At 45.4% G+C, this 26808-nt stretch overlaps 1 protein-coding gene across 1 annotated transcript in view; it reads right to left on the bottom strand.

Moving 5' to 3' along the window:
• The window catches only part of WNT3A (Wnt family member 3A), a gene marked incomplete at both ends in the record, with an annotated part of 85005 nt that overhangs the window by 10682 nt on the left and 47515 nt on the right, over positions 1-26808 (bottom strand). The window contains one exon of the mRNA XM_084306701.1: positions 25085-25326. Coding sequence (XP_084162827.1) covers positions 25085-25326 — 242 coding nt within the window. The remainder of the gene's footprint in view (positions 1-25084; positions 25327-26808) is intronic.

Here is a 26808-nt window from a genome sequence, read left to right as displayed (position 1 = left end):
TTGGAAACAAAATATTGGCTCTCACAGCCTCGGAGGCAGGCGAGCTTCAGTTTCACCACATTCCTCCCGATTGTAGCAATAGAGGATCCTATCTCAGATAAACCAACTGAAAGGATTTTACATAAGTTGGCTGGCTCAGCTTCAAGCTTCCTTTTGCTTTTCTCTGGAGAGTCCCCTGTTTCCAGCATTCATGTCCCCCAAACCAGTCCTGCCAACCTCAATGCATTGATGTCCTGCAACAGATTCTCCAGCCCTGCCACTGAAGTCTCCTCAATTATCCCCTTACTACAGTGAAAGGGGATGCTTTTGCCAAGCTTTCTGCTTGTTTTTCAAGATGCATCTTCCATCCCGAAAGGTGCTGAGGAGCAAGTGAAGGCCTTGGATGTTGGCCTTACCTCAACACAAAGATTAGGGGGGAGATTTAGGTTGGATACTAGCAGAAATTTCTTTACTGTAGGGGTTGTGCACCATTGGAATAGGTTGCTCGGGGAAGTGGTTGAGTCACCAGCCCTGGAGGTCTTCAAGAAATTTATAGATTTAGAACTTAGTACCCTCCTTTTGTGGTGAACTTTAGTACTAGGTTGGACAAGATGTTGTTAGACTAGGTTAGACTAGATGATCTTAGAGGTCTTTTCCAACCTTAGAAGTTTTTTCCAACCTGAATGATTCTGATTCTATGATTCTATGATTGAAAAAGCAGGGGGCAAGCCAGGCTTTTTGGAGGGAGAGTGAAGTAGAGCCCATTCCCAAACTCAGCAGCATGTGCTATATTCATACTGGCTAAACTTATACTGACTATAAAACATTTTTCAAAGTCAAAGCAGTAGGAAGAGATCCTGAGCTTGCTTAGAGCTTTAATTTCTTTACTTGGTGTCCCTCCAAATCTAAGCACCAAATAGCCAAGTGCCCTGGTTCTGACTTTTCTTCACATCAGTGCCAGTCAGGAAGGAGGCTGTTTAAGTCCTTGTTGTGACTCTGAGATGGCTCTGGAGGCTTCAGGAAGACTACAGGAAGATCAGAGCCCAGTGACTGCATCACCCGGTGCTGTTACAAATGCTGAACAAAGTCCCCCTCTGGACACGAGCAACTTAGTAACATTTCCTCAGTTTCCCCATTTGCAAAAATGCACAAAATTAATATCTCATGCCACATAATGAAACGCTCAGGGATTGGCTAACTATCGGCTAACACCTCAGACCAGATCTGGCAAACTGTCCATATGAGACAGAAAGTTCAATTTATACCCTACAGCTGTATTGTTGAGTATCCTTTCAGCCTACAATATTATGGAGGAGAAGGGCAAAAGAGAAGATTTTTCTCTTCACCCTGCATGATGCCTAGTTACCCTAGGAATGATGCTCATGCTTGGATCACTCCTCTTGCATAAGGCCTTGCAGGAAAACATCAGTACCTCAACCTGCCAGTGTGCTGAGCTGTGTAGGCCTTCTTATCAGCACTTCATCTGGGCTTATAGCTGCTGCAGGTCTTGGCAGTAGCCCTAGGATTTTGCAGAGCAGCCCTGTGTTGCACAGGGAAGATGCATCTAGAGCCATGCAAACCGTCATCAGTCTTCTCCAGAAGAGTATGATTGCATGAGATCCCTTGGGCAAGAGCAATCTAAATGACTGCAGATCTAAAGGGATGCAGGAGGTTCACTGAGTCCATTCCCCTACCATTTCTTTGTAGGATCACAGTCTCAGCATAGATTTACAGACTGATTTGAATGGTTTGGAGCCATATGCTTGTAAAACCCAAATACCTGATGCATTTGTAAGGTTTATCTTGGGTCCCTTAGTTGTTAGCAGCATTTCCTAAGTGGGATTCTCTCTGAGTCTAGAGAAGCCTGATTTGCAAAAACCCCAGTCCTTGGGGGCTGCAGGTAATCAAGACTTTCAGGTCTAACCCCAGAATGGGGTGAAAGAAATGCAGCTCTCCCACGCCAGTCTTTGGAGCACCCACGAGTGGAGCAGATTCCACAGCCCATGTTGGGCTGCGTGTGACACCACAGCCTCTGCCCTTCTTCCCAAAAAGCCATGCCAACTCCGTGCCCAGCTGATTCTGCGCTGTTTCTCATCAAAATCCAGCTCCAGGGTTTGTTTGACTTTTTTATCCTTTTAAAAATCAGGCCTCAAAATGCAAAGACTTATGCAAATGCAAAGCATAATAACAAGAAGCTAACCACACTTTTGCATATCTTAAAGGAAAGGTTAGGTTTGGGTCCCATCTGTGTTTTGAACGAAGTTCTGATTGAGTTCTTGTTTCCTCTGAACCAGCAAGCTAGTGTCAACACATCCCTGGGAAGATGAAAGGCCCTAAAAAGACATTTGATCAGATTAGCTGTGATTCAGATCATTGGAGGGAAATTATTAAATGGGCAATTCCTGCCAGGGAACATGAAGGCGATACAGATAAGAGGGAACGCTGGATTGAAGGAGGTCGGATTAACACAGCTTGTAAAATCCTGAAGGCCAAGTTCCCCTAAAACATGTGAACATTTTTTTTTTCTTTCTTTTTGGCTGCTAGTTGCTTATGGCTGCCCTTGCATCCAGCACACCAGGGCTGCAACCTGCAATCCCAAACAGGTAGAGGCAGATCATGGACAGCCTGGGAGCAGGGCCGGTGCGCGCTGCCCGCCTGAGCGGGTTGGGGGCTGGAATGCTCCTGACAATTAGCCGCTGTCAAAATAACCCCAGGTGATCGCAGGTAACCAGACCCCCAAGATAGGCAAATCAGCAGGACAGCCTGGTATCAGTAAGCCATGTCTGATACCTGCAAAGCAAACATCCCCTATCGCTCTCCCTATCGCCCTATCTCTCTGTCGATCTAATCGTTACCGTGTATGTCTCCCTACCTACCCTGCTCAACCGAAGCACGTTTTATCTGTCTTTCTGCTGGCTTGGTCATGTGTGAAACGCTGGGTGGCTGATCCCCCCTAACCTCCTTAAATGCCTTCTTCTGAATATTTCATCTCCGTCTCGAGTCCTGAAACAGTGCGCTCCTCACAGCCCCTCGAATTACCCAGAGCCCTTGTCTCCCCAACGGCCTGATGTCCCTGGAAGGCTTTAGACAAAAGGAAGCTGTGTGCCAATTGGGGGTTATTAGCAGAGATACACCACGCTCATTGTGGCAGGACCGAGTCCTTAATGAAAGGGGAAGGCGGAAAAGGAGCGGGGAAGGACTGGGCTGAAATTCTCTGAGGCGCCTTCCAGGTTAAAGGGTTCACCGGGGTCCCTCCTGGCCTGGAAAAAAAAAAAGGCAAGAAAAAAAGGCGAGCCCCAAAGACCACTATGCAAAACAGCCCCGCTGGTCAAAAGGATATGGGGAAGAAAAAAAAAATAATTGTATTCTGTTATCAGAAGCAACATGGACCAACAAAAGGATTGCCTTCGCCCACCTGAGAATGGAATGCGAGGCTCCATTTCGCTGCTCTGATCGTATTTGACAGCCCCCCTCGAGACTGCCTGGTTGGTATGGCAAATCGTCCTTATTACCTGCTGGGGTGAATGAATCCCCCTTTGTGCTGGCACTGTCACGCTGCATTAGGTTGACAATGGCCCCAGATATTTTATATGAAATTTGCCCTCACTTGTGATTAGCCAGCACCAACTAAGTCATAGCAACCTAGAACTATGCATTGGCCGGGCCCCGTTGTCGGCCGAAAGGGAAATCCCTATTCAAATGGTTTAATAAAACAATCTAAAGGGCGTGTGAATCGTGAAAAGCATTTTCACTTTTCTCTTTAGCTTAATCTCATGGTCGCTGGGATATTGTGCTCCGAGCAGACCCCAGCAGGGTGTGGGCTAAGGTCCCCCATCAACTTCTTTTACAGCCTCCTTTTCTGCGAGTTAATGATATACCGGTGTGATTGCCTCCCGCAGCAAGAAGAAACACGCATTTGATGAAAAGGATGGACCTCCTAACACATCCTAAATGGCAACAATTTCTCATCCAAAGGTCACAGGTCATAACCTGGATTTTGAATCACCACCCAGATCTTTTTCAAAGCCTCGCTAAAGCTGGGGGATTCTGCAAGGCCGTTTTACACACAGACACACACACACAGACACCGAGTTATCTCTGGAGCTTCCCGCTCTGCTTGAGGCTCGAGCTTAGTGTTTGGGAACAATTGGATTTTCCCATTTTTTTTGCCTACAGTTTGCTGTTTTTCAAGTCCTCTCAACCCTGGATTGCAACACAGGGAAAAGTACGGGAAAGGGATGGGCGATGCAAGGTGCTTCCGAAGCAGCGCTGAGCTGCACCCAGAGCTTGAGCAGCACCTGGGGTGCAAGCAAGAGGAGGGGAAAAGAGAAGTGTAGGGTCCCTGTTTGTGTTTCTGCTTATCTTTCTTATCCTGGCTGGGGAGCAGACGAAGGCACGGGGTCTCTGCGAGGCTGGGTGAGAGCTGTGTGCTCCTCTTAGCATTCACCTAAACAGAGGAACGCGTTGCTTCTGCGGAATGAGGCTGGAAATCCCCAGGGAAACAAGCTCCCTCATGAACCTCCCACAGCCCAGCGTCTAAGCCTAGAGCTTAGGGATGCATGGAAACAAAAAGCAAAGGGAAAAACTGCACAGGAACTCATTTTTCTCCCCTTTTTTCTTTCCTCTATTTCCCCCCATCCCACCACGAAGCCTGGGGCTGGAGGGGGTTCCTCTGCTGGGCTACATTCTCCCTTGATTTTTCCCACCAGCGCTCAGCAAGAAAAGAGGGGCTGCAGGGAGCATGCAAAATGAGAGCAGCCCATGCTCTCACCAGGGTCCCTTTTGGCTTTGGAAATCCACGTTAGTCTCTCCCAGAAGGTGTTCACACCAGCTGTGGTATGTTTCCACTGCAGCTTTCCACCTAATTGTAAGCTATCTGGGGCAAGGAGTGATTTTGTTATTATGTGCTTGTACAGTATTTAGCACAATGGGGCCCTGATCTCTGCTTGGGGCCTCAGAGTCTACTGTAATACAAATAATTAACCATAATAGAGCTGGGCAAATATCTTAATAAAACCATGGAATCAATTTGAGGCAATTAAGCAATTTTTTTGGCTTGCAGAAGTTTTTGCTTTGCAGGCTCAATTTGGAGAAGGGAGGGAGTTTGGGTGCTGGTGGAACTGCAGGGGAGCTGCTCACCCCCCAGCAGGCTTTGGCAATCTCTCTCTCTCTTTTTTTTTTTTTTTTTTTTTTTTTTTTGTGGGTTTCAGTTTCACCCTGTTGGGGAGGCAGAAATGTTTTGTGCAGCTCCAAGAGCACAACAAAAGCTGCTTTATAAATAGCTCATGAGAGGAAGCATGGTTTGGAGGCTGGATCTGTGGTTCCTGAGGAATAAGGGTCTCAGTTTTAAAAAACATGATTTCAGAGCAGCTCATGTGCCCTGCCCCTGCCTCAGTTGCCCACCTGTGGAATGGAGAGCAATCATCCTCTTCCTGCTCTCTAATCCCAAGCACTCGAGGACTCAGCTAGCTGTTGAAGCAATGGGGCTGCACATCTATTTAGACAGAGAGGAATAAGAAAATTGCAAAGCCCGGGACACAGACTGGATGATTTACAAGCAATTATAAGCCAGGAGATAAGCTCTGGATGACAGATATTCTGATTATAGTTGAAACTCTTGTACAATTTGCAAGCGGAAAAGGGAGCTAAATATATTGAACACTTGTCTAAAGCAGTATTCAGTTCTGTACTTGTCCATCACAGGGGAGTGCATGTGAGGACATTACAGCATGGAGCACATCTTCTAAGGGTGTGCAAATGAACAAATCCAGCAGTTTACCCAGCCAGAGCAGTAACCTCAAGAACAGAACTACACCACCCTTTTCTGAAGGAAATAGCTGTGCTCCTCCATGAACACATCTGCTGGCCAACAGTGTGCAGACCTTGAATTTTGTCCCCACAGATCTTATGGCAATACACCGCTGTGCTATGGCAGTTTTGCTAAGAAAAGTCTGTGAAATATGGTCGTAGAATTCTAGAATCAGAGAAACATTTAGTTTGGAAAAGACTTCTAAGATCATGTACTCCAACCTTTAACTTAACACTGCCAAGTCCACCATTAAACCATGTCCCTAAGTTCTACATTTGTATGTTTTATGAAGACCTCCAGGGATGGGGACTCAATCACTTCCCTGGGCAGTCTCTTCCGATAACTCACAACTCCTTCAATGAAGAAGATTTTTCCTTATATCCAACCTAAATCTCCTCTTGTGCAACTTATGGACATTTCTTCTCTTATCACTTGGTGCTTGGGAGAAGAGACCGATCCCAAATTACCCCGGTCTTGGGCCTGGACACTGAGAAATGGGTCTTAGTACTTAAACACTGAAGAAAAGAACCTGCACCATGGTGCTTTCAAACAGGAGCTCACTCTCTACTGCATGCATGTCCTAATAATGGTTCATTTTAGCTATTGTGAGAGTTATCCTATTATTGCCCAGAGAAGTTGTGGATGCCCCATCCCTTGAGGTGTTCAAGACCAGGTTGGATAAGGCCCTGGCCAACCTATCTAGTGGGAGGCATCTCTGCCCATGGCAGGGGGTTGGAAATGGATGGTCTTTAAGGTCTCTTCCAACATGAGCCATTCTGTGATTCTATTCTGCTGAACTGAAAATGTGTCATTGGTTTGAATGGGGAAGCTGAGCAAGAACATGAAAAGTGGATACTTGGCAATCTCTCATATTCAACATAATGCAAAGAGCTCTTGGTGAATATAAGTGCACAGCAATGAGATAGATGAAGTTCTCCTTCAGCTTCACTGTCAAGTGATAGCTATAGGTTGGACAGTAATAATGTCAAGAATAAAAACCTCATATTTTGTATTTACTTGTGATTTAAACCGCTGAAGCTCTCACACAAAGTGTCTAGCTTGCTTCCACCAACATGAGTGGACTACTTGTCATGGGCAGCTGTCCACCCATGTGCCTGTGCCTACACCGGTGAGGTGGGTGCCATGCAGTTCTCATCCTGTGGTGTGGAAAAGAGCCACATGCTTGCTGTTTCCAGCCTGAATATCCAGCCAAAGTTGGGAGAATGGTATAGGTTTTCTGATGCCCTCCAAGAAGCTCACAGAGATGACAATTTGTGTTTCACTGTGTTACGCAGCTTTTTGAGCCGGTGACCCCAAAACAATTTCAAAATTGTGGACAGCTGTTGGTAGTGCCAAGCCTCAGTCTCTTGCTACATGATCTTTCCCAGAATCAAAACTGCAGCAGAGTTGTTGCAGCATGAGATAACTAACTGACCTAAAAAAAAAAAAGAATAAGAAAACAAAAACCAAAAAAACCCTGCTGTCGAAGCAAAGGATACCAAACACCTCCAGAAAACTCTTTCTCAACCATCATTTGTATTCATAAGGCAAGCCAATTTCATTAATCTTGTGCTTACATTATTTTGCCCAGGTTTCTTATGCTCAAATAACACCCACCTACCTAATTAGAGAGAAGCAGTTTTCTCGCCCAGCCCCGTGTCATACGCTCGCCAGCCCTCGTGGTGAGCGGAGCTCGAAGTGTGCAGACTACAGAGATGCTCTCTCCTATGGAGATGATCCCTTAGCCTGAACTGCACATGGGTTTTACCCTCCCAGGCAAGGAAAACGATGAGCACCCAGAGTGTGCATAACCGCCAGGTGGTGATGGAGGGCTCTTTGAAAAAGGTTGTGAGTGAGTGGAAAGAAGAGGCAGGTGCTGTGGGTTTGGTTTCACAGGAGAGATGTAGGGTTCCAGCTTCCACCTCTGTCTCTGGGTTTGTCTATGTTAACCCATCTTAAGCCAAATGATAATATTTGCTTTGATGAAGCATTCTCTTCCTCAGGCTATACATCACTGCTATAGTTTCTTCTTCTCTTTTGCATTACAAGTCTGGTCCAGAGCTTTGCCAAGCAAGGAAACTTGCAACTCCCAGCTTCTACTTCTTATCCTAACTGCTTTTAATTCGCTCAGTGCTAGTTTGCTCATGTGTCAACCCTGCCTTCATATCTGACAACTGGTCACGATGTTATTCCTGATTTTGCATTCTAAACGCTCCTGAAGCTCTGGTACAGGTTGTCAAAGGGCATCCACACCCCACAGCTATGGGTGTGGGCACTCCAGAGCTGGTGGGAACGACACATGACCCCTCACCCAGCACATTAACTTGGATGGGAAGGAAGGGTGATGACCTGTTCTGCATACATGGTCTTTGGTGACTTCAGCAGGAGCAGAAGGCATTTACCAAACTGCTGGAGGAACCCAGTACCTCAAGGGTTTACTGGCAGTGCACATCGCTTTCATCCCTGCCTGTCTTACAGCAGTAGATCAAAGTCACGCATCCTATGGCCTCTTGGGATAGGAGCTGCTAAAGATTCCTCTCTTGCTATTAAATGTAAGCTCCCTTGGTGGCAAAGCTGCTGCTGCCCTATGTAATGAGTGGAGGTAGATGAGATGTGAAGTGTGAAAAAAATAAAAGAACAACCAAGAACCCTTAGGAAATGTCTTTGAAAATCAGTTACTGAATAAATCTGGTAAAGTAAAAGTTTGGCCATCAGCAAAACAACACGAGGCATGATTCTCCTCTTGGCCTGGTATAAATCAGAGAAACCTTTACGTAATATCATGGAAATGGCAGAAAAGTTAAGCGAATGTTATTGGGGGTGACTCTTGTTATAGAAGCTATAACTTTTTCTACAGAAAAGCCTACTTTTCCTACTGAAACATCTCACTTCTTGTAATTTTGAATGATGCTGATGTCTAGAAGCCCTTGCTGAAGTCAGCTCTGCTCTGAAAGGCAGGCACCTTACAGTTAGGCTGGCAGGCTCAGCCTTTGCTCCAGAAAACCTCAAAATCATCAAAATCAGACCTGGACCTTGCACCCTTCTGCCCAAAGGCAGGATCCTGTCTGCCTAAACTATCCCTGACAGACGTTTGTCTAACCTGTTCTCAAAAACCTCCCAGGTCGGAGCTCCCACCCTTTCCCCAGGCAATCTGTTCTTGTGCTTCACTGCCCTCACCGTTAGACTGCTCTTCCTAAGGCTGAACCCCATTACCCAGCGGTGATTTCAGTGGACATGGAGGAGAACTCACTAAACTAACCCAGGTAAAGCAAAGGAGGTGGAAGTGGAAGAAAGAGAGGAAGAGGAGAGAATGCTGTGAAGTTGAGCTGGGAGCAGAGCTCAGGTCCCTTCACTCCGTGACTTGTGCCTGAGTCATGGTATAAGTGAGGGAGCCCTTACCTTATTAATCCCAGTGGGTTCCCCTCTTTTCTCCTGGCCTTTTCCTATGCTCCCTCTTCTTACTTGTTTCCATCTCTCCTGGATAATTTCCTTTGCCTTTCAGCATCTCACATGTGCCCTCGGAGAGAGAGGGTGTTGTAACATACGCAGTCTTCGGCTGATTCATCCCTTTGCTTACACATGACTAACACTCGTGCTATTTGTCTATTTCAATTGTTGCACATTTAATACGTAAAAATTTAATTAAAGTGTTATTCATAAAAAAAAATCTGGGCCAATTTAATATCTTTTTTTTTTTTTTTTTTAAATACCCAAAGGGAATATTCTAATTAGAGACTAAATGCCAGAAAACAGTGTCAGATTCCACCTCCCCTCTCCCCACCTCTAATCAAAGCAGCAGGTTTTGATATTAGAAAGAAAAAGCCACTAAACCCACAACAATATTTACAGGCATTCGCTCTGCAGGTGCAGAGATCAATGCTGAGAGAAGCTGATAACTTCCAGCTCTCAGTGGAAACCCGTGGAAGTTGCTCTGTGTCTCTGAGGAGAAGCCAGCTACGTACCCAGAGCCAGCTCCTCACCTAGTGGATCTGTGCTAGTGCTCTGATTGGAGAATTTGCTGAATCTTTCTAATCAGCTTGGTCCTGCAACCTTTAATCATGCAAATGGCTCACGTCTTCAGTGCAGCTCCAGACTTGCCAGCAAAAAGGCTTGCTGCAGGACTGAGTATGGAAACAGGAATTGGGATTTGTGCTGGCACAACAAAGTTTCTGACGTCTATGGGCCTGAAAATGCATCCTTCCAAATGGATGTGTCTCCAGAGTTAGCTGGGAGGTGTAAAAACTCTTGGGCTTGCATATTGCATGGCCCAACAAGTCTCTTTAGTGGACAATGTGATTCAGGAGTCTAGCAGATATATTAGTATTTCCTACTTCCAGGTAGGCAGGGACAAAGCAAAAAAAGAAGGCAAAAACTAGCCCAAACAGCACAGCAAAAGTCATTGGAATTTGCTTATCCTAAGAGGACCAATTCAGTCTGGGTCTTGGGAAAAGGCTGAGATCAAATCACACAATCTATAGTTTAGCATCATCCAGATCTGATTCACAGCCTTGGTCAGAAAATCCGGTCTCCAGGAATTTCAGGTAACTGTGTAATAGAGGTTTAGTTCGAAAGCCTGCCTGGGACAACTCCTCACAGGAAGGCTGGGTGTGCTGTGCTGTGCTCAGGGTGCGTGGTATAACAGCATGGTATAACAGGGGGGACATAAAACGCTGTGTGGCTCAGAAGGGGCTGCCACACCAGTCAGCTCTGGTGGAGGCCTGTGACCTCTCTATCCCTTCCCAGCCTCCTACTGCCCATCAGAAACCACAAAAACACCTCCTGGAGCTCTTTAACAAACCTAAGACTTCCATCATGAAACAGCAAAGCCTCAAAAACAGCAAGAAATGTTCAGTCACTGACATCTTAAATGGTCACCTTCACCCTGAGCCTTCATCTGCTCAGTGGATGACATCTGCCCATATGTTTTGGAGACCTTGTCAAGGCTTCTCAAGACTTGTGGAAGTCTTGAAAGGCCTTGCTGTCATTCCAGTTGCAGAAATATCAGTTTTCCTCCAGCTGGAATACCTGTTCCTTACCCACTCCAAGGAAGTCACTGCTGCCACGCTCAAAACGAGGCCTGTGGCAATGCCGTGTGTCACCACACGTAAGGAGCAGTCCCCAAACCCTCTAGCAGCAGGCTGCGGATGAATCATGACATTCATTCCTCAGGGAGATCTCCAAGCCCATTTAACTCAATTCATTCAGGCATTTTTATGAATTTGTTGCAAAGGCTCAGCCATTTGTGTCTCCAGAGAGAGATAGCAGGGCACCTGAAGTATGTGCCGGTACGTGATTTACCTCTGTGCCTTGCAGTACACACGTAGAAGCTGTTAGAAATGCTAATACGGGAACACAGGCCTCATCTTGAAATCTGAAGGGGGGATTACAGCCGATGAGTCCTCATTTACTTTTCCAGAAGAGCAGCAGAGATAAATCTGGCTGCTCCTTTGCAGGGTGTTAAAGGGGGATTTCCTGGTGGGTGGGTCTCCTCAGTGGGGCATTATTGTATTGGCAGTGGGGCGGGAAGGAATGGATTAAGCAACTGGCAAGGGGATATGGAGCCTTTGCATGTGTTCACAAAGGATGTGAGCTGGGGAGGGTGGAAAGCTGTCAGTGGGTTAAAGGAAATCGGGTCTGGTTCCTGGCTTAGGACTGACCACACGGTTGCTCCTCAGATGAATGGTATACTTCAGAAATTCAGCTCCCATGCTGGGTCTATCACTGGCCACCAGTGTTGTGGAGGCTGATGGATGCCCTGGTGTGGGAGGAAGTCAGCCAGCTGGAGATGCTGACGTTGGGTCATCCAGCATACTCCATCCCATACTATCTAGCAGTGGAACACTGCCACTTCTGGAAATAAATATTATCTGCTGCCCATAAATCACTCCTGTTTCTCTCCATCCGCTTGCCTTTCTTGAACATATACATTTTTTTTTTTTTCTGGTATTTTTCTTGGCTATGGTGCAGATTTTGGTGTACTTTTATTCTAGTTGCTATGTTTGGTATTCTGGATACACATAGGCACTATGGGCAGCACCATCAACTTTGGTGCTGATTTTAGGGGTTGGTGCAAGCCTGCAGAGAGCTCAGGGACTGTGAACAGAGCTGAGCAAAGCAGAGCTGAGAATAGGTTTCCTCTCCTCCCTGGAGATGGGATCTCCTCTAGAGAGCAAAGATTTTGGTGAGTTCTTGCAGGGATTCTTCACGTTTCAGAGCCTGTATTTGCCCTTGTTTTAATACTAAGTGCAACATGTCAGTCTCTGAAGCTTGAAGTCCTGTTAAGTAAATATATTTAACTTAAAAAGCAAAATGCCCACCCACCATTTGCAGATTCCCATAGTCAGAAAAGCTGCTTAGAGATCAAGCATGAAAAGGAAGAGCTCCCATCCACTAAGCTGTACACACAGGAGACACATACTTCACCCAGGCTGGCTAGCTTCAGTTAGCTAAGGTAAGTAAAAACAGTATTTAAGCCAAGGCAGTTTGGCTGAGTAACTTAAGTTCAAGGCAGTTTTGGGTACTAGTTTGGCTGAGTAGCCAAAGTTCAAGCCGGCAAGGCAGGAGTGGCTGCCCAGCAGCTCCTGAGTCACTTGTGGCTCTCCAAGATTTTGCATACATTTTTTGCCCCAGCTATGGTGTGTGGTTAGCAGCAGGGCTATGCTGTGTAGGGGCTAGAGAGCTCAGTATTGCCGTTAGCCTGGGATGTGGCTTGCGTGTCCAGGCCAGCTCCAGAGGAGCCACCGTCATCATCTGAGGTAGCCTTGGTGCACCACTACCCTGGATTTCCTGATGCATGTCACATACGGCTCATAGAATGAAGAAGATCCGCTATCGTGTTGGGATTCATCCCAAGCCATCTGATCCCAATCAGGACCAAGCCTAGCTCTTCTGTCATTTTAAGCCGGGTTACCTGGTTCAGTTGCCCAGTTGGAATGAAGAACATCTGCCTTACTCTGGAAGAGGTGATGGAATCAAAGGAAACTCTAAAACAGCAGTGGGCAAAATCCTCTTGAGAGGATGACAAATTATCAGTCAGCCCCACAGCCTCTCAAACAGCACAGTACCCACCCCTAGCAAGAGAAGCCTGATACGCTTTTAGCTTTTGGTTAAACACAGTAGTGATCAACCTCATAAAATAGGCAAATACGTGTAGGTAATAATTCAGAGTGCTTGATGCAGTGATCTCACTGAGTTGCAACACTGATGATTACAGCTTCTCTGCCAGTGGAGCTGTAATGCTGATACATATATTTTTAAATTGCATCTTTCCTCCTCTGAGGACTGCCTAACTATTATTTTGCAGCCAACAACAGTTGTATGAGGCTCATGCCAGAGCTGTAATGGTGAGTGTGCTGGAGCACAGTATCATCCATTTCTAAAATATCTACTGGGAAAGTCAGGTTAAACACAGAGATATGTTGGGATCTCTTTAAAGAAGCACAAAGCAAACACTTTTTTTCACTCTTGCTTCTCTTTGCTTTTTGAAAACATTGGCCTCACATTAGGTTGTTTTAATGATTTCAGAGAAGTCACAGTAGCCTTAACATGAATAATGAACAAACGTACTAATGGCTCAGGTTGGAGTGACAGGTTTTAGTGAAATTTTTTAATTCTTACATTTGGTTATTAGCTCCTTTGTTTGGAGAAACATAAGAAACATGGTCCTGGCTGAGCAGTTCAAAAACTTCAGTGTCCTTTTGCCATTCTGAAAACCAGCACAAGAAGGCATGATGCCATTTTCTTGCTCAATGGAGCTACACAGTATTTTGTAGTATGATATTTCTATTCTCTCAACTCTTTCCTAGTCCACAAGGACCAATATCATGACATGGGAATGTGTTGGACCAAAGTTATAAATAATAAAGTCACACAGAGAACTTTTCAAAACCTGTTATTTGTAGGCATCTTGCTTTCAGTGAACACAATTGATGTGTTCAGGCACAAGCGACGTGCAGTAACTTTTGAATGAGAAGACACTGGGCTCAGAGGAGATAAATATACAAAATATTCCTCATTTCAGATGTAATTTATGCTACTGCTATTACAAATGTCATCACATGCCACTGTGTGACTGAACATCTAACAGAGACTGTCTGTGCCCCACAGAGCTCCCACCTGTCCCTCTCAGGGCTCTCAGTTCCAGCTGTGGAACAATCTATATCTGAAATGCAGCCAGGAAAGCAAACTGAAAATGCTGGATGAACACAAACATCTTCCTCCACCGAGAATCAGCAGCACTAAAATACTTTGCCACCTTTTGTTATTTCTCCAAGAAGAATCTGTGCAATTTCCTGCTGGAGCATCTTCTTGGTGGAACTCTCTGTTTTATAACAGGGGAGAATGAGCCATGGATTTGGGGCCTATCTATTACAGCCCCTGTTTTATAGAGCTGTAAGGCTGCTTTATGAATTTAGGGGGTCCTTAGGAGAGCACTGTTGTTACTTCACTCCCAGTGAATTTGGATTTAGGCAGCTTGTCAGAATGAAGGAGTTATCTGAAGAGTATGTCATGCCTCAGGCTAGCAATGAGGGCCAAAAAATCAGATTTCCATATTATGGGAAATTCTAGTGGTGGTTTTATTTATTTATTTATTTTGAGAGAGTGTTGAAAATCAGACAGAGAATATAACAGTCTGAATGTTTCCATGTGATAAAAGGCTGAAAAAAATAGGCTCTTGAAGCATTTTATCTTGTTAATGTTGGAATTTTGTTTGACAAGATGAAATCATTCAGCTTCAATGATATCAAAACACTTCAATATTCTATAAAATATTAAGTGTACAGCAATGTGCTTCTTTGATAATTTAATGACTTGCTATTTTGACATAAGATCGTGTTCAAACCAAAAAGAAGTAAAATGAGTTCTGTTCAAGAACTCAGATGAAACGTACAAAACAAAACAAGAAAGTCAAAGCTGTGCATTTTTGCCTTGAAATTTTGGGGCTTTTGCAAAACACCTCCATTTTTATGTAGCTGACTTTTCTGATTGAAAACTGGCCCAGTAAATAAACAAATATGTCTGTGACAAGATATAATATCTCCTGTGCTGGATTCTGTGTGCCTAGCCTAAGGGGTCTCCAACTTTTTTATGTCTCCGGGTGAACAGAAATATCTCCTTGTGCCCTCCCCACCCATTCACACTCCCACAACATCCCTGTGGCAACAGCTTCCCTGGGAAAGTAGCATGATTAGGAAAGGATAAACCATAATTATTAGCTATCATTTAATGTGATTTAGCACCTGGAAATAATGGAAAGGAAATTGTGCCAGATGCTTAGTCAACAAACTGCAGCCTACCAGGAAACGTTCCGTGAAGCATTACTGCCCCGTTGATCAAACCTGAGAGCAACAGTTATAAGCAGCCCAATAAAACTACCCAAATTATGTTGCAAGAGCTGCAGGGCCCTGCGTATGACCTACTTTGGTATCACTCTCTTTGAAGTGTCCTGTCATTTCTGTGATGCACTCCGTGGGAAATGGAGATGATGAGGAGCAAGGACCTGCTTCACTGTCTCTATCAAAGCCAAAAGCAGAGACAGAATAAGAACTTTTCTGCCTTGTTCCCTGTCATTGGCCCAGGGAGAGTCTGGAGCAGACAGCCAAATAACACCTATGCTTTATAAACTGTTTTTTCTTTTCCAGGAAGGGTCGGATGACCTTTTATGGGTCTCCCTAGTATGAAATAAAAGGAGAAGATGCTCTCCATTCCTACACTCATGACCTGTATTCATTGTTGAGTTCCACCTCAAGCCTTGTGGATGGCTCTGTATTGCCCAGGGTATTTTGCTGGTCTCTGGATTTCTGGCTGTGTTTTGCCTTCAGGTTCTACAGCCACCTACAGCCAAAGCTTCAGAGCCTCCCTGATGTTCACCATGCCTCCTTCTGCTTCTTAACACCCTCCGTGCCTCCAGCTTCAGTTAAAACAAGGCCACGACAGCTTCCTTCAAGCTTTTCCTGAAAGCATATCCATATTTTGTTATATTTATTGTCCTCTTTTTTTGGCCCACTTAGTGATGTGCTGTGGGCAGCACTCCCTAGAAGCATCTCAGCGAGCTGTGGGAGCATGCTGAGAGTGAGCAGGAGATGGTACACTGGAAACTTCCCTGCTTAATACCTTTGGGTCCACTTTAGGTAATCCTCAGGTACCTAAGCTTCACCCATCGCATGCTCTTTGTCCAAAAAAATGCCTCTTCTTTGTAGCACCCCTGTTATCCTCTCATTCCTGCTTTGTCCTCACTTCTCAGCCTTAAATCAACAGCCCGTGCAACATGGCTGTAATTGCTCCTACGAGCACATCATTCACAGGTACAACTAAAATACAGTCATAACAGTCCCTTTTAACAATTCCCTCCCCCTGAAGCCTGATCCCTGCCTCTTTGTTAATCCTATGCATCTTGGATGACAAGTCCTTCCTTTGAAGAATGTCCTCCCTGAAAGATGAGGCTGAGGGAGCAGGGAACCATAGAAGTTAATACATCAAGGAGTATCTAGCAGGCCTTTACAGGGACCATGCTAACTTATCTCTTGCTGAGAAGCGCCTGGGCTTTATCCTGCTCTGCAGCCCCTTGCACTGGAGGTGTCAAGGAGGTTTGTGAAGTGTGTGTGAATGAGAGACAGGCCATGGACACGACTGCAGTACTCTGAGAAAGCCCTGACATGCAGGCAGTGCATCCATTCCCCTGCCGTGCAGAAAAGAGTGTGCAGGACAGTGTTACATGTTGTTTTTCTTCTCTTGCTGCCCATCTGTATCTGCTCATGTAGAAACAGGAGGAAATGCTCTATAGGGATCTGACCTGATGGTCCTGCAGCCCCTTCTGGCCTTAAAATCCCTGCATCCATTCAGCACTGACAGCTTATAACACATCTCCCAGGGTTAAAAAAAAAAAAAAAAAAAAGGAAAAAAAATAATCCACATTCACTGGCTTGGCTCCCTCTTTGTCAGCAGACTTTGCTTGTTTTGGCTGTTAGGTACATATCAGCAGACGCATGGCTAGCTCCTCAGCCAAAGAAAGCCACCCTCGCAGACCCCAGCTCAGGACCCATCCCACAGGGGTGGGTTGGGATGTGGTGCTTGGGGTTGAAGCCCACCATGTCCCCTTCCCCCTGAGCCTGCCGTGGTGGCCTTATGGGTGGAGGCGACCGAGCCTCCGCCGCCCGCTTCTCCCTCCTGGCTCCTGTCCATGCGTGTGCGTGTCTGTGCCGCCCGTTGCGCGCGGAGGGCCCATTTGGGGTCGGGATTCTCCCAGGACAAAGGGATGCTAATCAGCTCCCTCTACTGTTGCCTTTTGTCTAGGACTAGCTCCCACGCTTGGACTTGGCACACTGGGATGCGGCAGAGGGAGCTCCTTGTTGCAACCAGCCTGAGCCCAGTTGGGGAATGCAATGTACCCAGCAGGGAAAGGGGAAGGAGGGGGGGAGGAAATAAATCTATAACTGCACAGCCCGCTCGCTGCCAGCCCATCGCATTGTGCATGCTGCCTGAGGCAGAAGTTTCCAGTGCCTCCCGCCGCCGGGAGAGACGCCACCGGTTTTGTAGCCACGGGCTGTCTTGTTCCTGCTCCCCTCCCCGATCCCCTGTCTAATGTTTTAGTCGCCAGAAAAAAATCTCCATGTCAGGGCTGACAGCTGAAGGCTGGTGGAGTGGGAGGTAGGAGGAAGCGCGGCGAGCAAACAGGATCGGCTCCTGGCGTTGCTGCTGTTTCCTTTTCACCATCGGCACTCTCCCGGGTTTGCAGCCTCTGTCTGGGTGTTGGCTGCAGAAGGGAGCTGTTTATACGGGCTCAGAGGGCTCTGCAGAGGCACAAGAGCCAGGTCTTTATCCCAGGATCACTTTGAAGGTGGAGAGGTGATAAGGTCAGGACCTCTTGCTAAGAAACCCTAACTACACTTAAGCCCACCGAACACAGACCAAGGGCAGCCTCCAGCTGTCTCACCTATTCATGCTGGGATTGGAGAGGCAAATGCAGCCAGACGTGATGTTAACCATGGTCTGCTGGGTGCTATCCTGTGGTACCAGAGGGCTGCTCAGTGCTTGTCCTCGTACACCACTCAAGTCACAAGTGGCTGAAGTGATCCCTTTGGATGCTGACCTGGCCCTACCGGCAGCCCCAGCATTAAGACAAGGAGCTCCTTAGCCACGTCATGGGTATCCTGCTCCCAAAGGTTGAAGGACTAACACATTGGCAAGTTCCCTTGGCATCTATGTTTGCTTTTATTGCAACTTTATTCTTGCCAAGGCTCTGTGGAAGCTACTAATCTCCCAGTATGGACATGGGCTACAAACCAGAGGGGTGATTACTGCCCATACAGACCTCCCCAAAACCCAATTCCTCTCCAGAGCTGCTGCTGGTATTGAGCGAGGTGAGTAAAGTCAGTTCAGAAACGCTGCAGCCATGGATATGAGCTGTTCTGTACCTGTGGGCTGGAACACAGGATCAGGCAGTGCTGTGATATACTGGCGCTTATTACTGTCTCGTCTCCTGAAGTAATCCCCAGCTCCACGCTCAATTTATACTGACACCGAGCACAACTGATGCTTCTGTCCCGAGCCAGGAGCTGCCAGTCTTTTTTCTCAGCAGCACTGGCAAATCTCTGGCCTACAGTATTTATGCATCTTGATGGCTGAGTGGAGCTTGCATAGTCACATTTTCAATCCTGATCCTTCCAGTTTCCTTCCCCATAGTTACAGGGTAGAGTTTGTAGATCTCCGTTGTTGATACCAGGGCAGCTGCCCAAATTGCCATTAGCGGAGAGGTAGACGGGGTGTGGTTGGAAATCAGATCCTCTTGGGAAGAGTTTCATGAGAGAGCAGAGAGTACCTCCTACATGTAACTAACCTCCTGGATGGATCAGTATCTTGTGGCTTTCTGCTCATGCCTTACTTTATTGCAGAAGTGGAGAAGTCTGATCTAGAGTAGGGGAAGGGGGGGGAAGCATTTGGCACAGAGACAACTGAGATGCCAGAATGCCATCAGGAAAATATGATGAGGTCTGCTAAACATCTTAATTTTAAATCATGCAAGACATTATGGGATGGGATTATGCCTGAAATAGCAAGGGACTGTCTGTAGTCAGTGGTCCAGGAGATCCTTTTCGGTGCCATATTCCTACGTTACTAAAATGGCCTCTCCAACACAGGCGGGATGGCAGGACTGCTTTCTAACAGGAGAGAGGCAGAGGTGGGTGGGAGCTACTTGCCCCCCAAAATGGGCCTCTAAGAAGTGCACATGGAAGTCTGAGCTTGTAGCCCTAGGCTCCCTCTATAGTCAATGGAGAGAAATAAACATCTTAGTATGATTCATGTTATCCTGAGATAGGTGTCTAAGATAGGTCAGATGAATTGCTCTCTGGAGATACCAACTGCTCTCCACTGACTACAAAGGGAGCCTGGGGTGACTAGCTCAGACTTCGACATTTAACTTTAGTAGATGAGATCAGCTCTATCTGAGAGCCCGTGGAGTGGTATTGTTACAACACAACGAGAAAACAAAATATGGATACTTGTGTCTCCAAGGTATTATAACTGAATTTAGAAGTCTTTTTTCTGTTCCTGATAAACCTGGGGAAAAACTCACATGGACTTTGTTAGGCACAAGTTGACAGGGACAAAAGAGTGAACACATCAACATAGCTACATCTTGGCATTCTTAAGAGAGAAGAGACATGGGGCTTATCTCCAGAAGATCAAGAATCCAAATTAAGCCTAGCTTCAAAGGTAACAGCAGCCAGCATCCCATAAAATACTAGATGTGACTTGAATCCCACATCCCTAATGAGCTAGACGAATGCCTGTTCTGCCCCTCATGTGGTCCATGGGAGCAGGAGTCTTCTCACCAGAGAGCTGGATTCCCTGGATTCCCTCCCTGGATTGATGGAGAGATGTAGAAACTTCAGGGTGTGTATAATTTAACCGTAGATGTCTACAGTGCATCGAATGAATCATGCCCAGAGGACCCCAGCATCAGATGGAACTCCCTTGACCTGTCTCACTGTCTGACATAACGCACCCAACTTTGCTGACTCATGGCTCTTCTGCGGGCCTCAGTTTCAACTTTTTAATTTCTTGTGGTGGAGAGCAACGTCAGAAGTTCTCCCAAGCAACATGTTTAGCTTAGCAGGATATTGATGACTGACCTGTTTATGAAGTGTAAATCACAAAGACAATGCCCTGCTCTATGAGAGTTATCCTGAATCTAGCAAGGAAAAATATAGTGAGTGGTTGTCAAGGCCAGAGCAGTGCTGCACATGAAATGAGGAAACTACTAAAAGGAGTGCTAGATCCTCTATCTCTTGGTGGTATGTCAAGACAAGACAACTTTTGGGAAGAGATGTCCTAGTCAAATTCAGATTTTGGTTTCGTTCCAGAAGTCTTGAGGTGAAATACTCCAGTCTGCATCTTGAAAGAAATTTGGATAGTCTGACAGTCCTGACAGGTCTTAAACATGCAATGAACATGCTACTAAGGGAAGGAGGGAAATGGGAGGAGGGTAGAGGCATTTGGGATCCAGTGATTTCATATCTGTATCAATCATACACTATTATTGCTGCCCGTTCCTTTGCAAGATGTCCTTCAAGGAAACGGTTTGCCATCATTTTCTGAAGTACACTCTGCTGTATTTACAGTCTGTGTCCTCTGCAGTGACATCAGGAGTAGACATAACAACAATTCTTTAGGATTCATGATCACCGTGGATGACATCTCATCCCACTTTGATTTGTGCTGGAAGGCAAGACATCTACCCAGCCAAAGCAATTCTGTGGTCTCAAATCCACTGTATTTCATGCCATACCCACCCTGATAACTGCTCAGGCAGGAGATGTACCAAAAAGGCTGTCTCTGCTGGGCGGGAAGGGGGCTATGCCAGGAGGGCATGAACCTGGGCACTCCACCACTTCTGTGTCTCTGGTCTTTTCCATTCTAGCATGATCAATGGCCAACAATTATTTCCAGAATTAATTTATGTCCCTGAGCCTCTGCTTCACCCATTAGACTCTCATTTGTCCAGTGGGGAATTTGATATATGTCCTCAGAGGGCACATCCGACGGGTGCAGACGCTTGACAAAGCCACCCGCCCTGGCTCGTCCAAGCCCCCTTGCATGCCGGCAAATGCCCCGACGTATGAAAAAAGGGACGGAGTGGCTTCCAAAGGTTGCACGAGTGTTAAACTCTAATAAACAAGCCCCGTCGGTGAAAGCTGAAAGAATCCGAGCCCTCCCCAACAAAGCATTTAATCCAGTTTGGCATAACCTTTGACATTATTAGGGATCGCAGTGACCCTAATCCAATCAGATTGATTAACTAAAGCGGAGACCCCATAAGCTGACCCCCCTCTGGCCTCTGCTATTTAGCCCTGACCAAACAGTGGGAGAGACGTGCCGTATTTACACCACAATGGGTCCGCGCTGAGAACCTGTTTCATTACAGAGCGACTTAAACTCCCATTACTCCATCAATGTATCATTCTTCAATAGTTCATTAAAAGCTGCTCCTCCACAACGACGATTAACCATTTCTCAGCCCAGCTGGCAGGTTTAGAGCCCCAGCCAGTCTTTAGCAGAAGGAGGTGGGAGTGAGTGAAAGAAATAGATAGACAAGGGCTCCCTTTTTAAATTTAAACGAACTGGGGGGCTTAAATAGTTTGAGGCAATTTACTTTTATTGAAAGGAGGAGGAGAGGGAGGAAACTTTTATTTTGACTTAATTATGTGCCGAGGTCCTTTAAAGAGACAGGGCCATGATAAGCTTTTATTGTGTTAGCTCTCTTGAGATTGGTTCATATTTCTGCCTAGAGGAGTTTCAAAGAGAGCTTGCACTGTGCTGAGAGGCTAGAAAATGCACCACAACTTGTCTTTAGTCCATAAATGTTAAAAATGTGGCAAATGACACAACTACTAATAGCCACTTAACTCTGAGATGGAGAACTCCTGGGTTGCGCAGTTCACTTTCTCTTGTTGGTGAAGGCACGTCCCTCTACTACATACTCCAGAATCTTATTCTGTATATTTTTAAAGACAACTTTAAAATCTTTCCTTGTTCTTTAGGCAACTGAAGGATATGGAAACATATCCTGCCTTACAAGCAGCCACACCTCTCAGGTAAGCAGCTGGGCAAGAACTGTGGCTAACATGATCTCTTAATATCGCATGATTGTACCCACACTCTGCTCCACTGCTTCACACAATACAGGTGAAAAAAACATTATGAGCCCCAAAGAAACAAATAAGAGCATATTTTTTCCTCTATAATTCATTCTGTTAGAAAATTTCAAGTGCTTTTCTCTCCACAGTAGCTGAGATTTGAACTTCTGGGAGACCAGAAGCAACGTGAACTGTGGCCCCTTATGTATGATTGATAGATCGGCTTAGGTAGGAGGAAGGAGATCAGACTCACTTCTCTTCCTATAAGAACATCCTGGTCTTTGAATTCCCAACAACTCAGGATACCTGAGACACCTATCTCATAGCATTTTACAAAGAAAACTCATATACATGTATATACACTATATATAGTATATATAGTACATGTATATACTATATATAGTATATATAGTACATGTATATGCACTATATATACTATATATATATATACTACAAGATATATACATGTATATATACTATCTATATAATATATATATGTATACATAGTTGTAGCTGAAACAGATGGGATTTCTTCCCACAGATAGGGCCTGTGGGGAAAAGAGTTTGGTTCCAGATGAGATATCAGAATATGTCTCTTAAGGGGCCTGGTCTGGTGACAGCTTGGCACAGCTGAATCACAGCCTGAGCCTAGCCCTGAATTAGCAATGAGATGCCAAAGCAGCACGGGCAGCCCAGACAGTGAGGCAGCCTCAGAGAGATTTGGGCCTAGGAAGTATTTCCTGAAGGCATTAAAATCAATCCTTTTCAATCAAAGAAGTCCAGATAGTCGTGCAAGGCAAAAGGGAATTGCTTTAGTGACTACACTGGTGTGTGCTGAGGGAAGACAGGGCCTCTATTGACAGAGATGGGAAGCAGAAGTTGGATCTTGGGTGACTTAAAATTCAGGACACAATGCAGAGTTTTTCCTTTTTCTTTCTTTCTTTCTTTCTTTCTTTCTTTCTTTCTTTCTTTCTTTCTTTCTTTCTTTCTTTCTTTCTTTCTTTCTTTCTTTCTTTCTTTCTTTCTTTCTTTCTTTCTTTCTTTCTCTCTCTCTCTCTCTCTCTCTTTCTCTCTTTCTCTCTTTCTCTCTTTCTCTCTTTCTCTCTTTTCTCTCCCCCTTTCTCTCTTTCTCATTCTCTCTCCCTCTTTCTCTCACTCTTGTTTTTCTCTCTTTCTCTCTCTCTCCCTTTCTCTCTCTCTGTCTCTTTCTCTCTTTCCTTCTGTCTTTCTCTCTGTCTCTTCCCCTCTTTCTCTTTCTCTCTCCTTCTTTCTCTCGTTCTCTCTCTCTTTCTCTTTTTCTTTTTCTTTTTCTTTTCTCTCCTTCTTTCTTTCTGGGTAGGAGCTCAAATATGTTCCTACCCTGGGGGATCTGCCGCACAAGAATGTGACTGAGCTGTTTTTTCTCCCCCCTCCTGCTGTAGGTGAAGCAAAACTGAAGGGTGGTTTGATTCTCCCTCAAGGAACAACATTCTTCAGTTATGAAATCGTCCCAGCCTTCTCTCCCTCTTTGAGCCTGGCTACTGAAAGACTGCAGTCTCAAGCAGGGACCGACCCTTCATGTTGACATGGTTATGAGATAATGCTTGTAGGATTGGGGCCCCTTTGGTCAGCCAGGAGGTCAAGATCTCTTTCCTCCTGCTGTCATTGCTACAGGAGACACCAAGTATCTAATCCAAGAGCTTCTGGGAGTGCGAGGAGATCCACGTGTCCTTGAGGAGATCCAGCCTTGTGACAAAGCAAAGGCATTGATTTATCTGGTTTACCTACTCCCTGTGCCCAGTGGCTGCTCTTGGGCAAGTTACCTTGGGCAAGTTGCCGATGGGAAAAATGTTTTGCTGTGCTGGCCTAATTCAAACGCTATAGTCACCCAGGAGTGATGCACCCAGAATAAGCGCTTTAATTACATGCCAAACATTGTGATATGACACCTTGATATGGCTGTAAGTGCAGCACACTGCGGTTCTTACAGGCGTAATTGTTTTGGGATGATCTCTTTCTGATAAACCTGGATAGTGACACCAGTGTAAGCGTGGAGCCTCAGCTCCTAGCAGGGTAACGGTACCCACCCAGGGCTGAAATCACCTCTGCTGGGTGCGTGTGAGATGCCTGTTCTGGCTGGTGGAGGCCATGATACAAATCAAGGCTTTGTTCTCTGCTGGCTGCCGCCATGCTCTCTGATATATTTTTAAAAATCCACAGAGGAAGAAATGCCCGAGCCTCTTCTGAGTCACACATCAGGGGAAAAACAAATGAAAACCCATAAAATCCCCTCTCTACTGACATCAAGTCCTGGAAGGATGTGCCCTGAGATGGAGAGCTACATACACTGGATCAGAAGGGTTCCCTGAAACATATCCCAGATGCTCTCTCCTCTCCTTATACAAAATCAAATAGTGCTGCCCGTTGTTCCAGAGAAAGCAATTCCAGCTGCCAGACTATCAGGAATATATAACTGTTTCCCTTTGGCTAAACCAAAAGAAGAGAGGAAAAGGGAAAAAAAAAAAAAAAAGAAGAAAGAAAAAAAAAGAAGGAAGGTTTTCCATTCCTCTTCTGGTGCTCTCCTATTCCTCTGTAGCTCTGCACAGGGCAACTGGATTTACCATCTCAGCAGGACCCAAATGCAAAACAAGTCTGCCTTGTGGACGAACTCCTTTGTGCTCAAGGGAGAGGCAGAGCCTACCCAGCAATTCAGCAAGTTAGGACAAAATATTTCTAATAGTTCCCACTTACATCAGCTGGAGCTTATATCAGGGGGAGCTGGGTCAGAATTAGCTGCCTGAATGACTGCACTGTCTTAATTTGCCATGTTCAAAAACAATGAAGGCAGAACCATTAGCAATAAGATTTCTGCAGGCCTTTGAACTTCTTTGTATTCCACTACAGCACCAACACTGGTGTCTGATAAGTTCAACCCCTAGGAACCATCCCCAAAGGGACTGCGTTCAGACGCTGCCATGCAGCCCATTATTTCCCCTCTATCGCTGGAAGAGATGAGAATGTGGCATGAAGTGCCATGGGGTTAGAAAAGGACAGGCATTCAGGCATGTGTTTTATGTAGAAATTGATCACACATATACAAGTTCACAGCAGGTTTCTCAAAATCTTTGCTGCTACTCCACCATGGACACTGCTGTCACCAAACCCATAGCACCAGGCTCACCTTTATCTAGCACGGGCCCGAAGATGGCTAGGCTGTCATTGACAGTTGTGCAGTTCCACCTCCTCCCTCGAAATTGGTGCTGGCACTCCTGGATCCCAATCTTCACCCCTTCTGCTACGCTGGGCATGATCTCCACATAGTTCCGACAGAAGCGTAGCTGCTTGGGGACCAATCCTGGGATGCTCCCGCAGAGGATGGGCTGAGTCCCCAGGGAGGAATACTGGTGACCAATTGCCAAGGACCTGGAAAAAACACAAGGAAAAGGAAATGCTGTCAGGCTGGCTTTCATCTTTTTACCTGAATCCAAGAATGGAAAGAGAAAACCAACATTTTCAGTTCCTCTGTGCATTCCCCTCTCCAGAAGACATCTTTTAAACTGTCATCTCTCCAAAACAACATAATCTCTCTGCTGAGGTTCTCTACAGGTCCAACAGGGCAAGAAACTCTACCTTTAATATCTTCCTTCCCTTTCCTTCATCCTCTCAAAGTTATCATTGAGCTTCTTCTTAAAGATTCTCATCTCATACAGTTAGTTTCCTTCGCAACCAGCAGATCAAACCATATTTCTTTCTTTGAGAACCACACATACCTGCACAAAAGCAGGTGGGTTTTACAGGAAATTTGTCAGCTGCAGAAGCCCAGGGATTAGAGAGTCAAAAGCACTTTCAGAGTTACACAGGGTAATACTGTAGAAGACACCTTGCTCCAAGTCTTTGGAAGGGAAACATGAAAAATTGTTGATCATCACACAGTTTATCAGTGTGCCCTGTATGTTTGAACCTTATCAGGTAGCTTGTGTGCACTGAAACTCAATGTAAAAATTTGAGCAGATTGGACCATGAAAACTAAAAACCTGACTCTGAGCTAAATGCCATAGGAACGCTAAATTCACTACACCATGACACTTTCATAAGGAGATAAATTTCCTGTGCTGTAGAGAAATGGGAATGGAAATGTAGTCCCAATGGAAAGAAGGTAAGCTGAGAAAAAACACTCCCATGGCTTAATAAGTGTCCAATATCAATGCTATTCCCCTGTGTGAAAAAAGGGGCTCATGTCAGTAGAGACGTTCATGCAAGGGTGCATGCAAGTTTGGAGCCATGGCTGGCATATTGGTAACCTCCCTGAAAATGTGGTCTCGGAAAGATTTTGTGCTCCTTAGTAAAGTATTTCCAGTAACACCTGTTTAATTCAGGCATGTGCTTTGCAAAGCTTTATGCTGGGGCTTTCTAATCAGTTTGTAGTGTTTAAAAAATAAATTATTAAAATGACTGCCAGTGTCCTTCTGGTTATTAGTTTAGCAGGTTTTCACTTTACTCTCACACTAATTTTAATCTGGGAAACTTCAAAAGCAGGGTTATATGTTCACAAAACAATGCCAGCTTTGCTGTACTGACACAGGGATATGGAGAGCCTACTTTGACCGTCAGTCTGTGAATTGCTTTGGTTAAAATGTGGAGATTAAAATGAAAATTAAAAACAACAACCACAACAACAACTTGAGTGCAACTTCTGTGCTGAGCCAAATGGAAGCCTGCTGAAAGGAGTGTCCATGAACCATTTTGTTGGTTGAAGCCTTCGAGACAAACAAGTCAGCTATGCAGAGAGATCAGCAGATATGTAGCTAATTAGATAGATTTTTAAAGTGTTTTTACTCGTGCTTCTAATAATAACCTTGATTACTAAAAGTGAAGGGATTTTTAGAATATAATTTCCTTTTCTTC

The sequence above is a fragment of the Netta rufina genome (assembly GCF_964035555.1).
Source record: "Netta rufina genome assembly, chromosome: 2".
NCBI lineage: Eukaryota > Metazoa > Chordata > Aves > Anseriformes > Anatidae > Netta > Netta rufina.
The sequence above is the reverse complement of the archived record's forward strand: the minus strand, read 5'-3'. Positions and strand labels throughout refer to the sequence as shown.